This window comes from Nelumbo nucifera, chromosome 7 (assembly GCF_055504915.1).
Source record: "Nelumbo nucifera cultivar China Antique chromosome 7, China Antique-T2T, whole genome shotgun sequence".
NCBI lineage: Eukaryota > Viridiplantae > Streptophyta > Magnoliopsida > Proteales > Nelumbonaceae > Nelumbo > Nelumbo nucifera.
In genome coordinates, this window is record NC_142655.1 from 781,604 (window position 1) to 797,545 (window position 15,942).

General features: G+C 38.8%; 1 protein-coding gene, 1 long non-coding RNA gene and 2 other non-coding genes across 4 annotated transcripts; all 4 read left to right on the plus strand.

Annotated features, from left to right (window-relative positions):
* Positions 1-267: 267 nt before the first annotated feature.
* On the plus strand, positions 268-6,676 carry LOC104597697 (antitermination NusB domain-containing protein). The gene is made up of 7 exons (XM_010259401.3): positions 268-702; positions 789-865; positions 974-1,108; positions 3,854-3,908; positions 4,098-4,185; positions 5,983-6,081; positions 6,166-6,676. Exons 1-7 carry the CDS (start codon positions 389-391, stop codon positions 6,334-6,336), a joined length of 939 nt encoding a protein of 312 aa, XP_010257703.1. The 5' UTR covers positions 268-388; the 3' UTR covers positions 6,337-6,676.
* Positions 6,677-6,894: 218 nt separating this feature from the next.
* TRNAQ-UUG (transfer RNA glutamine (anticodon UUG)) lies at positions 6,895-6,966 on the plus strand. Its single transcript has one exon. It is a non-coding gene; the product is annotated as a tRNA-Gln (tRNA).
* Positions 6,967-7,187: 221 nt separating this feature from the next.
* LOC148790065 (uncharacterized) lies at positions 7,188-13,493 on the plus strand. The gene is made up of 3 exons (XR_016078397.1): positions 7,188-9,359; positions 11,191-11,314; positions 11,380-13,493. It is a non-coding gene; the product is annotated as an uncharacterized LOC148790065 (long non-coding RNA).
* Positions 13,494-15,775: 2,282 nt separating this feature from the next.
* Positions 15,776-15,852, plus strand: LOC148790066 (small nucleolar RNA R12). Its single transcript, XR_016078951.1, has one exon. It is a non-coding gene; the product is annotated as a small nucleolar RNA R12 (small nucleolar RNA).
* The last annotated feature ends 90 nt before the right edge of the window (positions 15,853-15,942 follow it).

The window sequence follows — 15,942 nt, forward strand, 5'->3', positions numbered from 1 at the left end:
TCGTGCCTGGCCTGGCATGGCCCATGGACCGTCGTGCCAAGCCGGTCCAAGTTTGTGTCAGGCCACGGGCGGCACAACCATTTACACCTCTAGGCACAAATATGAGTACATGACCATGGTGGGATAACGTGTCATGTGAAGAGCTCTTTGGACAGCACAAAGCTGTCGATTGTAGACAGCCAGAAAGTTATATAGCTGGTAGATAGAGGCCACACTACATCCCATAGCGTAATATCCTCGCTCCCAAATCGCAATTCGCAAACTATAAATCTCAGCTTTTAGATTTATTTTCGAAGAGCACAGATAAAACTAAAGAAAGCGGATATTGTTATCTTCAGCAGTTAGTACTCAGTGAGCCCTGGACCTGAAACCTTTAAATTCGAGAAAAATGGAAGGTAGCTCCGTTCTCAGCTTCACTTCTTCGAAAACCCATCTCAAATTTGGTTTCTATAACTATTATACATCTTTTAGACTGCCTCTATTCGTTAATTTCCGTCACAAACACATCAAGAACTCTGGCTCCTTCACCAAAAGTAGTGTTCTCGTAACGCCCCCTCGAAATTCCCTTCTTTCTCCTGCTTTGGCCGCTGTGGATGCTTTAGACAAAACCTCAGATTCGTTGTCTTCTTCAAAAGAAATGTTGCCCAAAATTGATAAGAGTGGAAGGTTTTGTAGTCCGAGAGCTGCCAGGGAACTTGCTTTGTAAGTCCATATTGTTGGTATTTTCGTCCCTATCTTTTTTCTGTTAAGCTTGGTTTTGTTTAACTTTGGACTAAAATTAATTGCAGATTGATAGCTTATGCCTCTTGTTTAGAAGGGTCCGATCCAGTTCGGCTACTCGACAAACGAGTGAATGCGAAAAGAGGTTAGGTTGTTTTTAGTTTCCACCACACCATCACCATTCACCAAGCTATACAAAAACATCTATTCTTGTATGGTTTACTGATAATTAACCTCTCGTCTTCACCTTCAGAACCCGGGTATGAATTTAACAAGGCACTATTGTTGGAATACAATCACATGAACTTTAGTGGCCCCCCTGTCTCTACGGAGACGGAAGAAGAAGCAGAGGAGCTTCTACGCAAGAATGAAAAGGAGTCTGCAACTGGTAAGGAGTTACTGATGTATAACCTTTTACGTGTAGCTTTATTGCCGCTGTTTCGTTCCCTTACCAAAATGGGTTATTTCAGCTTGAAATTTGTTTCATATGGTTGCTTTACTAATAAATGGTTCGTCCACTCAATAATTGCTTTGTTTCTCTCAAGTGGTAGTACATTTGTAGCTAATGGTATGGTACTACGAGTGTTAATTCCTTGGACTAGCTGATGCGTAAAAACTATGAATTTGTTCTCTGTGACTGCTTTTAGTGCATTCCATCCGATGGGTGGTTCCAAATACCTATTGTGTCTGCAATCATGCTTATGTTCCTTTAGCATATCACAAGTTCTGTCTGTATTTTTGCTATTGTGACTATTAACTCTCCCTTTAGCATTTCACATGCTCTGTTTCTTTCCTAACCTTTATGTAATTGTCTTCTTTTTCCCATATTGTGCAATTTGTGCTCTCTATATAAAACTAACAAATATACATGGTAATCATGCTTATCTTTTCTATTCGCAAATGTTACTACCAACTCAAAATTGTTGCCCTTCTCTATAGTTTGAAATTCGCCAAGAGAATCATCAAACTCCATCCTTGGTTTGACTTGAAGGTAACGTGTTGAAACCAAACTACCAAAGTATTATATGGATATCAAATGATTATCTTATTTACTGTAGGTTGCTAAAACCAATAAGTTGTCTTGACCACTCTCCAATTATCCTGCCATGTCTTGCATGATATAGGCATTACAGCAGCTTCTTGGTATTGGGGGCTCTTATCTAGTTTCACAAATCACAAGTTCACAACATAGTCGTGATTATGGAAAACATTATACAGATGTACACGCTTCATATGAAATCTGATAAAATTATTTTTCTTTTCTCATGGAATTGCTTATTGGTCAGTCTTTTTGCCTTGGCTATTCTTCAGTCTTCATTCCGTTGGGTGGAGATTTGGTTGATCCTTCTATGTTGACTCCATAGTCAAGTATTCCTGTCCATTATGTTTATTGGGTGTTTTGTAGATTTACGCATTTACCAACATTCAATAAGAGCTTTCTTATGCTCAATGTTGGCACCTAAACCTTGTTGGTGCAGAGTTCCAAGTGCTTATGAATTTCAAAAAGAGAAACAGGGTGGAGAAACCCAAAATGTTTATGGGATTCTTCTTGCACCCACTTGTATATTTCTCTTACAAATTTAACCAGATTTTTTGCCATCCTTTAGCTTCTATATATTCCAGAGTTGTGGAAAACAGTAGCTGACATGTGAACTGCTGCAATCCATATTAGGAATTAAGGCCTTACCTTAAAGGCAAAGCTCAAAACTATTGTGTATATCAGCAAGAAAACAGTTGTATAACTTCTGGCCTATTCATATGTCAGCATCTGCCAAATTAATAGGTAACTCCCTTAAACTTAGAGCCACCAGAGCATGTAATTGCCAACCACTACAGTTCTCTAGGCATCATGGTATCAGAAGGCATCTGAATTGAAGATGAAGATCTGGTTTGTCATGACTCATACCATGCTCAAGTTTTCCTTAAGTCATGATTATTGATTTCTGGTTTAGATCTAAACCAGAATTTTGTTTTGGTTTGTCTCATTGATTGGCCATTTGATTAATTTATACTATCCAATTTCTGGGCTTTGCTACCTTTGTGTACATCTCTATGCTCATATGATGACGCAGGAACATCCAGCACAGAATATTTGGGTCTACATTTGTCCTAATCTCAAGGCAAAATAAAGGCCCATCAACCAGCCCATTCCCAAGATTAAATAAAGGCCCGTGAACCCATTCTCAACATTTAACAAATGTTCAATGGCTTGGTCTAAGCAGTCAAAACTCAGAACACGTTAAAAAATCTAGTTTCCAGAAAAAAAAAGACATTGGGAAAAGAGTATGGGATATGCATCATATGACAAATATATTTTTTGGTTATCAACAACAATGAAAGGCAATATGAATGTGAGAAGGTAAAACTACTTCACCAACACAAAGGCTGAGCTGAAGGAAATGTTTACACAGTGCAAGCTGACCAAAAACAAAGAAAAGCCGAGATAGCTGATTTAGGGTTCCATCTAGACAAGCTGTCCATCCTAGAGGCCAAAGACTTCACTTCTTCTCACTTCTATATTATAAGGTCTAAAGATCCAAGGGCCTGCACCTGAGAGTTACTAAATACACTTGAATTTCCTTAAACAATTAGAGATGACAGACCTGAAGAGAAAACCAATTAGAAACCTTGTAGCAGTGGAGAATCTCTTTTCTGAGTGAGTTCCCCTCTCCAACACCTGCAGGGATAATGGTTTAAGCGCCAATAACTTAACAATGGATATGACATTAAATAGAACGGAATGGCGAAACAGGATTCATGTAGCTGATCCCATATGATGATGATGATGGGTGGTGAGAGTGTATTGGAATAGGAGGACACAATATTTTAATTTGGTATGAAGATGGCTTTGCTGTCCAATAAGCTGGGTTTGAATAATAGACTTATTTGGTGGGTTTTAGCATCCTTTAATAAGAACAATTGTTAATTTACTTACATAGTGCTGCTAGCAAGTTTGAAGCATGGAAGAAAATATGATGTTACAGACTAAACTGATTTCTTTCTTCAATTTCTTTATCAATATACCTTCATTTTTCTATTTCCTCCACTTCTTTGTTAGACCTTTTGTTTCTCATGAACAAGGACCTTCTTTCAGACATTAATGTAAAAATTTTATGTATTTTATGTGCCTCAGAAGCAGAAGTCCTCTCAGCTCCTCCAAAGTTGGTATACAGCAAACTAATTTTACGGTAAATTGTTTTAATTTATTCTAAGTTTCACTAGTAATTGTTGCTGGCTGAAATATAAAGAAAATGGACTTCCTTTCTATGATCCCCTGTGGTCCCAGATGGCCAGATTCCCAGTGGCTTCCCAGGAGATACCATTTAATCAGTAGTCTTTTTGGATGGACTAAATGTATTTTTCTCTGCTTGATGCAGTTTCACAAAGAAACTTTTGGTTGCAGTTGTGGATAGATGGGACAAACATGTCCTTATTATTGACAAAATAGCCCCTCCAAGTTGGAAGGTGTGTGCTATATATCTTTTCGTCATATTAATTGTAATACTTTTACCTTCTAAGTCTTATATATCTTTTTCCTTAAATAATGTTACTGCAGTTTATTTCCTTTTGAATGCTAATTTTAGTCTATAATATTGCCAATTTGCCATTTTATGTATGGTCAGCTATTTTGTTCATTGCATTTTTCACGATGCGTTAATATGATTGTAATGTTTAGTCATTGTTTTGTGCATCAGTACATGTAACCTGGCAAAAGTGATGTGGTTTTGGTTGCAAACTGTCCTGGCAATTGTCATTTTAGTCATTTTTTGTGCATCAATACGTGTAACCTGGTAAATGTCTGTTTGTTTATTTATTTATTTATTTATTTATTTTTTGGTTGGGGGGGGGGGTAGGCAAATGGGCTACACAGCAGGGTTAGCCTTCCCCCAACCCTGAAACCCCTCAATTCCTGGTGAAGGTGGGATTCAATCCCAAGTCTGCACTACAACCAGCCAGAAACCTTACAGCAATCTAACTTGAACCTTCACCAGGTACATATCATATATATGGTCCTATGCCTCGAATACACGAACTTTTAGAGTGATTCTGAAGAGGTGGAAATGTTCATTGCAAATTCATATTCCTGACCAGTGTTTTTAAAGGCATGGGAGGCGTACAAACGCCCTAAGGCGTATGCCAGAGGCGCTGACACCTCTGAGGTGTACGCCTCATGCGCTTTTTTCATGAGGCGTGTTAAGAGGCATATGCCTCATGTGCACATCTTATATAAAAAGACAGAAAAAAAAAAGAAAAAAAAAAGGAAAGGAAAGGAAAGGGAAAGAAAAAGAAAGAGAAGAAAAAAAGAGAAAAGGAAAGAAAAGAAAAGGGAAGGGAAAAAAAGATAAGGGGAAAGAAAATGGTTTGCCCCCTGCCCCTTCGTTATATACAGCTTTTGTTCGAACCATCTTGGGAGTTAAGTCAGCATCTTTCTCATTTCTAAATGTATTCTTTCTTTATGTCCAAAAATTTGCAGAAAGCAAATCCACAAATTTGCCTGTCTAAAGCTTTGTATTCTCTGCTGTTAATAACATCATAGGGAAAAATCGTAGGATCAACAGATACGCAATGTCCCTTTGCAGCTTAAATGGGAAGTACGAATGTATTCTTCATGGAAAATATTGGTAAAGGGAGCCCATTAGTACTGTATTAACATCTTAATATCCAGAACATTAATTTAAATTTCTTTATACAAAGAAATGGCCTTTTTTCCTTTTCTCTTCTTATTTTTTTTCTTTGGTTAAAAATTATTGGAAAACATAGTAATGCATTTGACTTCTAATATAGGGAAATGCTAGCATGGTGGACTTTGCGAACATAGAGCCTTTTCAATCACCAACGGGCAGAATATAAATAGGATCTATTTTGCACAAGTACATGGGCTTAGTTTTCTGGACCTAATATCATCAAAAACATCAAACATTGATAAATTGGGGCATCCTCTCTGATGCAATTGGCTTTTGCAACTGGGCTTCCGGGGACTAGGGTGGTTTATACACATCTGACTAATATCTTGAAATACATTTTTGGATGGCTAGAAGTGGATTTATGGAACAAATTAGAAAATTATTTGATTCGGAAAATGTACTCAATGTTTTAATAGGTGAAGGTGTGAGACAATTAAGTCTGAAATTGGTTGTAGGTGGCTTCTTTCCTTTGTTAGAACTCATTCAATTGTATTACATCTGTTGGAATTATTTGTTTACATCTACTTATTTTGTAAGATTTTTATGACTGACGATATTGTAATGGAAAATTCTACAGAATGAGCCTGCTGGCAGGATCCTGGAGCTTTGTATTCTTCACTTGGCAATGGCTGAAATAACAGTTCTAGGAACGCGACACCAAATTGTCATTAATGAGGCCCGTCTTTCTCTGTAGATTTCTTTTTTCTCTATTCCTTGGCACCTTGTTATTTTATTGATTTAGTTTGTTCCTGTTTTGAAGGCGGTTGATCTTGCAAAACGGTTCTGTGATGGAACAGCACCACGCATAATCAATGGGTGCCTCAGGACTTTTGTGAAGGATCACAGTGGCACAAATAAGGAGCAGCCCATGGAAAAGCAAAATCATGATGTGCCTGTGGGTGAAGATAAAGTGCTTCAAGGATGTGATTGATATTTATGGACTTGGATATGTGCTTCAGTTTCTACATTCTTGCTGTCAACCCCCCTCTGCTGGAATGCGCTAGGAACCAAACTGGGGATTTGTGAGTTGTTTTATTAGTGCAGGAAGAAACTAGCGAGAGTAAAACACATTCCAATCCTGTGTCAGCAAAATTCCATGTCAGGAGATGAGAAACAGGCCCAAATTTTATTGTCACGACAAAGATGTACTTCAAATTTAGATGAATTGTGTTTTGTAGAGTGCAGATTATATAGGAAAAAATTAATGACGATATCTCTTCGTGTTTGTTTCTGTATGAATTTTCAAGCAATTCAATAGTGGGTTCTCTCAACATGTTAGTACTTGGTACTTAATAGTTCAAATTCGAATCCTATTCAGTTAAAGCTGATATGAAGTCGAAGTCTATTTATAATCGGAAGGAATATGGATGATCCGATCAGATACTCCAATCCAACAATATTTAGTAGTTAAAGTTCGTCTCCTTGTGTATACAGAAACTATGAGAATATCCTGATAAGAATTTTCTTATCTCTCCTCTCTCGTAAAACGGGTTCTATGGTGTAGTGGTTAGCACTCTGGACTTTGAATCCAGCGACCTGGGTTCGACTCCCGGTAGGACCTTTATTCTTTTACTGATTAAAAAAATCCCCACCCCCACGAGTTCTCCGTTCCCTACCATTTTTTTTATGATATCAAATTTATGATGGTACCAAAGAGTTTTGACCAATTACAATTCACCCATAAATAACACCTAATTGGTTAATACATATTTATGATACAAGTTGATTGGTCAAAATATTTTCAGAAATCATGTTTTTTCCATATCATAGTTGGACCCTATTTTTAAAGATATCAACACAGATTCGTTAACTAATTTATGAGAGAAAACACAAACACTCAAAATAAATCTCAAGGTTTAAGCCTCGAGGCATTAAATAGTTTCCCTTAGCGTTGGTTCACCTTCCATTCTTCGATTATCAACCCAGTGTCGGTTTGTATTCTCAGGTACGTTATCCTCTAGCCATTGTCGATTCATCTCCCTCCTTGCACAATCTTCTTCTAATTGATACCTAACCTCCATCCATAATCTTCCTCCTTACCGATAACTAACCTCCATCCAGAGTTGCATGCTAGCTTATCTCTAACCCTCACATCAGATCGCCCCATTTCTACACGCCCCCACCTCTGCACGTAGCTGCCTCTCAAGATAGCAAGCTTATCAACCTTGCATGTCCGTAACTTCTTCTCCATAACCTCCTCCTTCTCCATAACTTCTTCTCGGTAATCTTTTGCTAGCCCAGCGCCTTCTCCTCCTCTGTAACTATCCCTCTTTTGTCTCACGTAACACCGCCAACACAACCCCCCCCCCCCCCCCCCCTTCTCTGTAACTTCTCCTTCTCTCTCCAACATATATTCTTCCACCTTTCCTTGTAGATAGATTCTCTCCCCCGTACCACCCTACATTCTGCGGTCCCCAGAGGGCCCCATCGGGGGAAGTTACTGCCTCTCATCCTCTCTCGTGAAAGCAGAATATCCCTCATACCAATATGTTCTCGAAGGGAAAGGAAATAATATCCGCCACAGATTCCATGCATGCAACTGCGAACATCAAATCCCTCTTCTCACATGCAATAAATTTAAGTAGTGACCTTCAAACTCCTTCCTTCGAATCTATAGAGGAAGCTATTAATGTTATAGCCCTTACATTAAAGAGGCACATTTTCCCACGCCAACAAGTAACTGAAGACACCATGGCTAACCATGTTAGCATTCAATGGAAAGCTACAACTCCTATTACGGTTCAAGGAGGAAGTCTTGAGTTCTTGTTTTCTGATCATAATGACATATGAATTGCATTAGAGGAGGGCCCATGTTTTTATCGATCTACCTGGATACTTCTTGAAGAGTGGAGTGATTCATGCACTGGCACAGTTGAGAAGGTATGGAGTCAGAGGCTATGGTTGCAAATACACATGCTACCCAGAGGGACAGTCGAGGATAGCAGGGTTTGCTCTCTCGCACAAGTAGCAGGAGCAATCGTCCCCAATCAGGAAAAAATTCCAACAGACCACTTAATCCAGGGTTTGTATGTTAGGAAGAAAATTATTATTGATCTTTGCAAACCCCTCTGCACAGGACTCTTCATATTCTATTAGGGTAAGCCGATTTGGCTCTATTTTTGTTACGAGCAACTCCCTCGTGTCTACGCAAAGTGTGGCCTCATCAGCCATGTTTGGACGAACTGCAAGCGAGTTATCCCCACAAGTGTGGTTTACAGACAACTGCTTGAAGAGAGAACCATCGACAACCCCGGTGAAAGGTTGAGAGCAGAGTTCCGCCCAGAGAAACCCTTCAATCTCCCAGTCTTCAACCTGAACAGAGCCAAACAAGACTCTTGCAGAGTCCGCCACAGGGAACATGGCTCGGACGAGGATTCTGAAGATGGCTCAGGTGGTCGAAAAAGACGTTGTATCGACAACTCTAGTGAACATCTCGCGCTCATCTCCGGTAACTCGCGCATGCATGAGAATCCCACCGAGTCCCTTCCAGCCTGCACTCCCTCCAAGTCAACACGTGGCCGTCATGCAAGTATTTCGAACTTGCATGCTAATCATAACCAAACCAAGTGGCCTAATGACCAAAAACTGGATTTGACGGCCCACTACCTTACCAAAATAGGGGGCTTAGGCACAATCAATTTACTTACTGGGAAGAGAAAACGTGGCCGCCCACGTAGCTACTATATGGACCCTTCCTCCAACACTCACTCTATTAGCAATAAAGGATGGACAAGTGGCTAACTTCTTTACCGGACAACTGGTTCCCCCTAAATACATACTATCCAAAACCACCCTCCTTCCACCTATACCCACATCCGAACCAGACCCAACACCCCCTCCCATCCCTTACACAATCCAGAGGCAGTCACTTACCCGATGGAGCGCTGCTTGGAGGATTGCTACCACACCATTGACTTTACCAACCTGATTCTCTCACACTTTGAACCTACCCAGGTATGCTCCACCTTGCATTTCCTTTTTAATTTCTTCTATTTATCTATAATTACGCATTCGATATTCATCATTTTCTTTACATACATTATAAAATACTTGCCTGGAACATAAGGGGAGTTAATGACTCCAAGATAATTAGAGAACTCTCCAAACTGTGCTGCAAAGAGAAACCTGACATACTGTTCGTTTCTGAGACCAAACTCAGTTCGTCCAAAACTCCACCACTAGTTAAAAAATTAGGTTTTTCACACCATGCACTTTGGGAAGCAGTTGGCTTATCCTAAGGTCTATTATGTTGCTGGTCGAATCCCTCAGATATAGAAGTTATATAATCCAATTGCAAATAAAAAATTTCCCCCCAAATCAATCCTGGAAACTTCTCATTTTTTATGGCCACCCGGTCAGGCATCAAAGGAAAATACTATGGAGTTATTTAACTCAACTACAGTCATCCACAAATTAACCTTGGTTGTTAATGGGAGACTTAAATGATATATACAGACCGGAGGACCACAAGTTTTTTAGAAACAACAACCCCATTCTATCTAAAGCTCTATCACACTTCATCAGCACCTTCAACCTAATATATATGCATTTCATTGGCCCATCTTTCACTGGGACTAATGGCCAGCAAGGCTACGCAAAAGTCCTGGAGAGACTAGATAGAGCTTTAGCCACTTCCTCATGGTGTTCTCTCTTCCCCCACACTAATCTTCCTCATCGGATCATGGTCCCATTTGTATAAATACCAACCCATCATCACCACTTACAAGACCTCAATTCCATTTCTTACCTTTCTGAACTGAATACCCATAATGCAAAGAAATTATCACCCAAATTTGGGACCAAAACATTACAGGTTCAGCAACTCATCAAGTCACAAAAAAATTGAAAGAATGCAAATCCCAACTTCCGGCTTGGAACAAATACCACTTTGGTTTGATTCAGGATCACATTCAAAAACTCTCCAATAAAATTTCCAGCATCCAAATGTCCCATGCTAATGAGGAGTAGCACTAGCTACTAAATTCCCTAAAAAAGAAATACCATTACTGGCTACTCAAAGAAGAGCAATTATGGAGACTCAAATCCCGAGAATTCTGGCTTAGAGAAGGGTACAAAAACACAATTTTTTTTTCACCAAATGGCTAATCTCAGAAACACCAAAAATAATGTGGAATGGTTAAAAGTTGCAAATGGTTACTGGACATTTAATTGGGGAACCATAGCTCTCACCTTTAAAAATGTCATCTTGAACACAGGAGGTCATCCGGAAAGCTTTAACCCAAATCTGCTAGAGAACATTAACCTACCCATGCTATCTACCCAGCAAATTAAAGCTTTACTCCTCCCCCCAAACCTTGAAGAACTGGCTTCAGTGATAAAAGAAATGAGTCCTCATAAATCACCAGGTCCAGATGGATTCACGACATATTTTTATCAACATTTCTGGGAAGTGCTCAAACATGACATCCTCTCCATGGTTCAAAACTTCTTTAACTGTGAACACTTACCCAAGGAAATAAATAACACAAAAAATAGTCTTCATCCCCAAAAATAATAAGCTAGTGGACACCTCCAGTTACTGGCCAATCAGCTTATGCAATGTTCTTTACAAAATCATTTCCAACCTATTCTACAATAGGTGATATCACCCTTCCAATCAGGATTTCTCAAGGGCAGACAAATCACAGACAACATTCTCATAGCTAAGGAGATCCTACATAAAATGCAAACTCAGAAAATAGGGAAAGGTTTCATTGCTCTCAAACTTGATATGTCTAAGGCTTTTAATAGGATGGGCTGGTGCTTTCTATATCATGTCTTACAGAAAATGGGCTTCCCAGCAAAATGGTGCAACATGATTCATCAGTGCATCTCTGCAGCCACCTTCTCAATCAAAATTGCGGGAGAAGCGTATGAGCATTTTCATTTGAACTAGGGTTTAAGGCAAGGTGATATACTATCCCCATATTTATTTATCATTGGTATGGAGGTCTTCTCACAGCTCCTATTTCAGGCTTCCAACTCAGGCAGCATTGAAGGGGTCACCCTTTGTCCTAATGGCACTCCCATCATGCACCTGCTCTTTGCTGATGATTGCATCATCTTCTATAAAGTGGACATGTCACAGGTTAGAGCTCTGGTCAACATCATCGAAATGTTTGAATCCCTATCTGGCCAACAGTTAAATTATGCCAAATCCAGCATATTCTTTAGCAAAAATGTCCAAAGGCAGCACAATAAATTCTTCTCACTCACTAAAGGTCAAGTCATCTATGGCAGGATCTAAGTACTTGGGCTCTCCTATACTAGTGAATAACATATTGCAAACTTCTCATAAAGAAGTAATTGACCGAGTCTCTTCAAAGATCAATGTGTGGAGTACCAAGCTATTATCACAAGCTGGAAGAACGACTCTCATCAAATCAATCCTGCAGTCAATCCCTACCTACACCATGTCAACCACCATCTTTCCAAGAGTTGTGACATCAAAACTGGATAAATCAAGTAGAACATTCTGGTGGTCCAACTCCAAAGATCCCACACGTCACACTATGGCATGGCGAAAACTGTGTCGCCCTAAAACTCAAGGAGGGTTGGGTTTTCGAACAAGTGCCAAAATGAATAAAGCCATGTTTGGCAAGCAAATTTGGAGGTTGCTCACAGATAAGCATGGGTTGTGGAGTAAACTAATAAAAGAGAAATACTTTCCTAATACTTCTCTTTTTGCGGCCAAGAAAGGACAAAGAAGCTCGTGTTGGTGGAAACATGCTCATCGGGTCTCTAATACCATGAAATCCAATCTACTATGGGTTGTCAAGGACAATTCCAATATTTCTGCTGTAGCTGATCCTTGGATCCCATCCATACCTGGGCACATTCCCAATCTTGTCACATCAGCCAATACAAATCCGAATGCAAATATCAAAGTAGCAGAATTGCTAAATCCAGATCATAGCTAGAACCGCACACAGCTCCAAGAACTTTTTGATGAGGATGTCATTGCCCACATTCAGAACACTACACTCCAGCCCAGTCAATCTGAGGATCTACTTATATAGAAGAACAACAATTCTGGAGTCTTCACAGTTAAATTTGCATACCACCTATATAACTATGCAGAAAGTTCAGCCTCAGCCACTCATTTCGATTGGAAAATCTGATGGAAACTCAAGGTTCCCTATCACTTTTAATTATTTCTTTGGAAATTATTATGGGATGGACTACTCACGAAGGATAAATGTTCTAAGTGGCTGAGAAGCCTAGACCTGCTCTGTAGTTTCTGTAAGGAAAGAGAAGAGACAATCTTTCATCTTTTCTTTCAATGTCACTATACTAGAGCGGTCTGGTGGAGCTCCCAGATTGGATTCGACCCCGGCTCTCTTACAATCCAACCGGCTCACATCATCGTATCAGATTGGTACAATGCAATGAAAAACTAATTTGGTAAAGAACAAGCCCCATCATGTCTAAGCAAGTTTAGCTTGATCACCTACTACATTTGGAAGGCTCGCAACAAGCTACTCTTCGAGAACATCACTACCGACCCACTAATGGTAGTGCAAAAGGCTCTACAACATTATTTACAAGATGAATCATCGTGCATCAGATCACAAACTCACCTCTCCCCTCATCGTGCACCTTCACTCAACTCACCCACCACCTCCATGTTTATTGATGGCTCTTTTAATCCAGTTACAGGAAGTGCAGGACAAGGATTCATCATAAAAAGTACCACTGAAGGATTCCAAATTGCAGGAGGCCCCTGCTGGGCCATCAACAGTTACGATGCCGAAATGCGAACCCTTTTAATGGGCCTCAAAGCTGCAAGCTCGAACAACATCAGACATCTCCTAGTCTTTTCTGATAATGCAGATCTTATAGATCTTGTAAATAAAGATCAACCAACGAAGCATTGGGTGGATCAACTAAATCGCTACAGTCTAAGACATGCTAGATCTCTCTTTTTGTCTATAAATTTTTTACATATTAATAGACAACACAATCAAGCTGCTCATCTCTTTGCTTACATATCATGCATGGGGCAGCTATGTATCCAATATGACTCTAGATGCTATTCTCATGTAACTATTCCTACGATCAGTTAATGAAGATCTCTTTCTTTTGCAAAAAAAAAAAAAAAAAACCCTCGAGGCTACCAAGTGGGATCCCCACCAGGGTTAGAGTATCGGTACATCCTAATTCCGGTGTTTATTGATTGGTGCTTTCTTAGTTTTTTTTTTTTTTTCAAAATTTGAGTTTGGGCATATTATTATATGTTATAATTATTGAAAACAACAATTTATTCAAAACACATTTAAATAGATATCTCTGTATGGAAAAAGGATGTAATACTATGCACATACCAAAATTTTGAACCCCATTGAGGATAAAAAATTATCCGAGAAAAAAAAAAGCATCTCTCATCCAAAGTTTGGGAAAATAGGGAAAATTGCCATCCCATGGGGCATTTTTCCCTACATACCAAAGCTTCAAAGCAAAACTTATTCAAACCCGACTCTATATGATTTGAATGTTATATGTTATTTTCTGTTTTTTTTTTTATTTTATAATAGAATATTATTTTAATTATTGTAATTTAATTTATTAATAATATACAATGCGATCAAAATATGATGGATAAGATCGATAGAATTGATGCTGATATATATGATTTGATTAGATGCCCCTCTGATTATCTCGTTCTGGTTTTTATCACACAGAAACCATCTCATGTAAATCAATAAAAATAAATCTGAAAATGTTTAAATCAAATAAAATAAAGGGAAAACCATGTACTGTGGGCCTAATGCCACTTTGGTCCTTGAACTTTCAAACATGACGATTCATTATCTAGACTTTCAAAATATGCCAATCCAATACTTGTTGTTAACTTGCTGTTAAGTGGCATTTGAAAAGACATAAATGCCCTTTAAGTGTCATCGAATTTTCTTTATCAACCATCAAAAATATTAATAAAAAACGAATAGTTCTAAATCCATATAGCTCTCTTCCATTCAAGAAAGTTGGGGTCATGAGAATGTCCACTGAGATTGGCCCCAACTTTCTTGAATAGAAGAGGCAAGGATTTGGGAATGCTATTTTTTTATCAACGTTGGGATGGTTGATATAGATATTTAGATGAAATTTGAAAGGTATTTGTGTCTTTTCAAATGTTGCTTAATAGTTGATTAATAGACTGGTTAATGACAGTGAATATGTGTTTAGAATTGCAGACATTTATTGACTAAACGTGTTGTACTTGACTTGTTTGGAAAATTGAGAAAAGCAATGATGAACCCGCTTATTAACACTTAGGTGCCATGAGATGCCACATTAGCTAGTGAATAAACATCTACCTCCTAGGGGAAACGCTAAAATGAAGTTTCTTTCAATGGTAGGCATACATAAACCGAAGTTTACTTTTACAAGTCACATAATGGAGGAAATAATGATAAATGCCCACGATTCCAAATATATGCTGGATTGACATGTTTTAAAAATTGGGATTCTGAATTGTTGCATTTTAAAGTTCAAAAACGAAAATGGGGGAATTTTTTCTAAAACAAAATGGCTTAGACCGTCGCATGATAAGTGATTCCGAGTCAAACGGGCGTTTATATTCGTTGCATAGGAACTTGGGATTAGATATGATAAACCTTATCAAACCAAGGTTTGGTTGAAGTACGTAGGAAAAGTACAAAGACCGAATTGCCCTTTGTATTAATTAACATCCATCATCGAGAACGACGAGAAGTTGTTACGTAGATAGCACGGGAAGGGTAAAAGTGACAACCCAGCATCGTCAGTTCGTCACTTGTTCTGTGGCTGAATTAGGGTTTTTTGGAATGTCCCCATTTCATTCATCTCTCTCCCTCTCTCTCTCTATAAATACGTAGCAAGGAAGGCAGACGAACCCTCATCCTTCGAAGTTCGAAGGCATCGTCTGATTTGAAAACTCTTCTCAGTGGGTTTTCTTTGTGTATTTCGCCTACTTGTTTTATTATGGTTTTAGTTGATCTGTGGCTTCGTCCTTTATTCGATGTTATCTGTTCTTCATTATTTGTGTTTTTCTGTTCTATCGGTTCTTCCATAAACCCTAAAGTTCTTCGTTTTGTGTATGCTTAATTGTGTAATTTTTTTCTTTTGTTTTTAAGTTTCAGATCGGGGATTCTGGGAAAAAAAAAGTAGACGCCTAATATTGCAATTCTCTGGTGCTCTTTATCTAAAGCAACGGGGAATCTATCGTTAGGCAAAATTGATTATCTTCCTTTTAGCTCCGGTGATCCTTATCTTTTTCCTAGAAAATATAGGGTTTTTCGGTGACAAGGTAGAGACATAGTTTTGTTTCATTTTCATTTTTCTTTTCTAATTTGATGATTAATGAATGGGGGTTGAGAATGTGGTGGTGATGTTGAATGATGAAAGCAATCAGACGGATTCCCACTGATTTTTTATGTGATATCACAACCAGCTACTTCTGACACCATCACACAATCCTTCACATTCCGACCCTTGTTTTACATCTGCTTTTGATTCCTTTGTGTGTTTGCATTAAAAACTGGTATTGAATTAACGG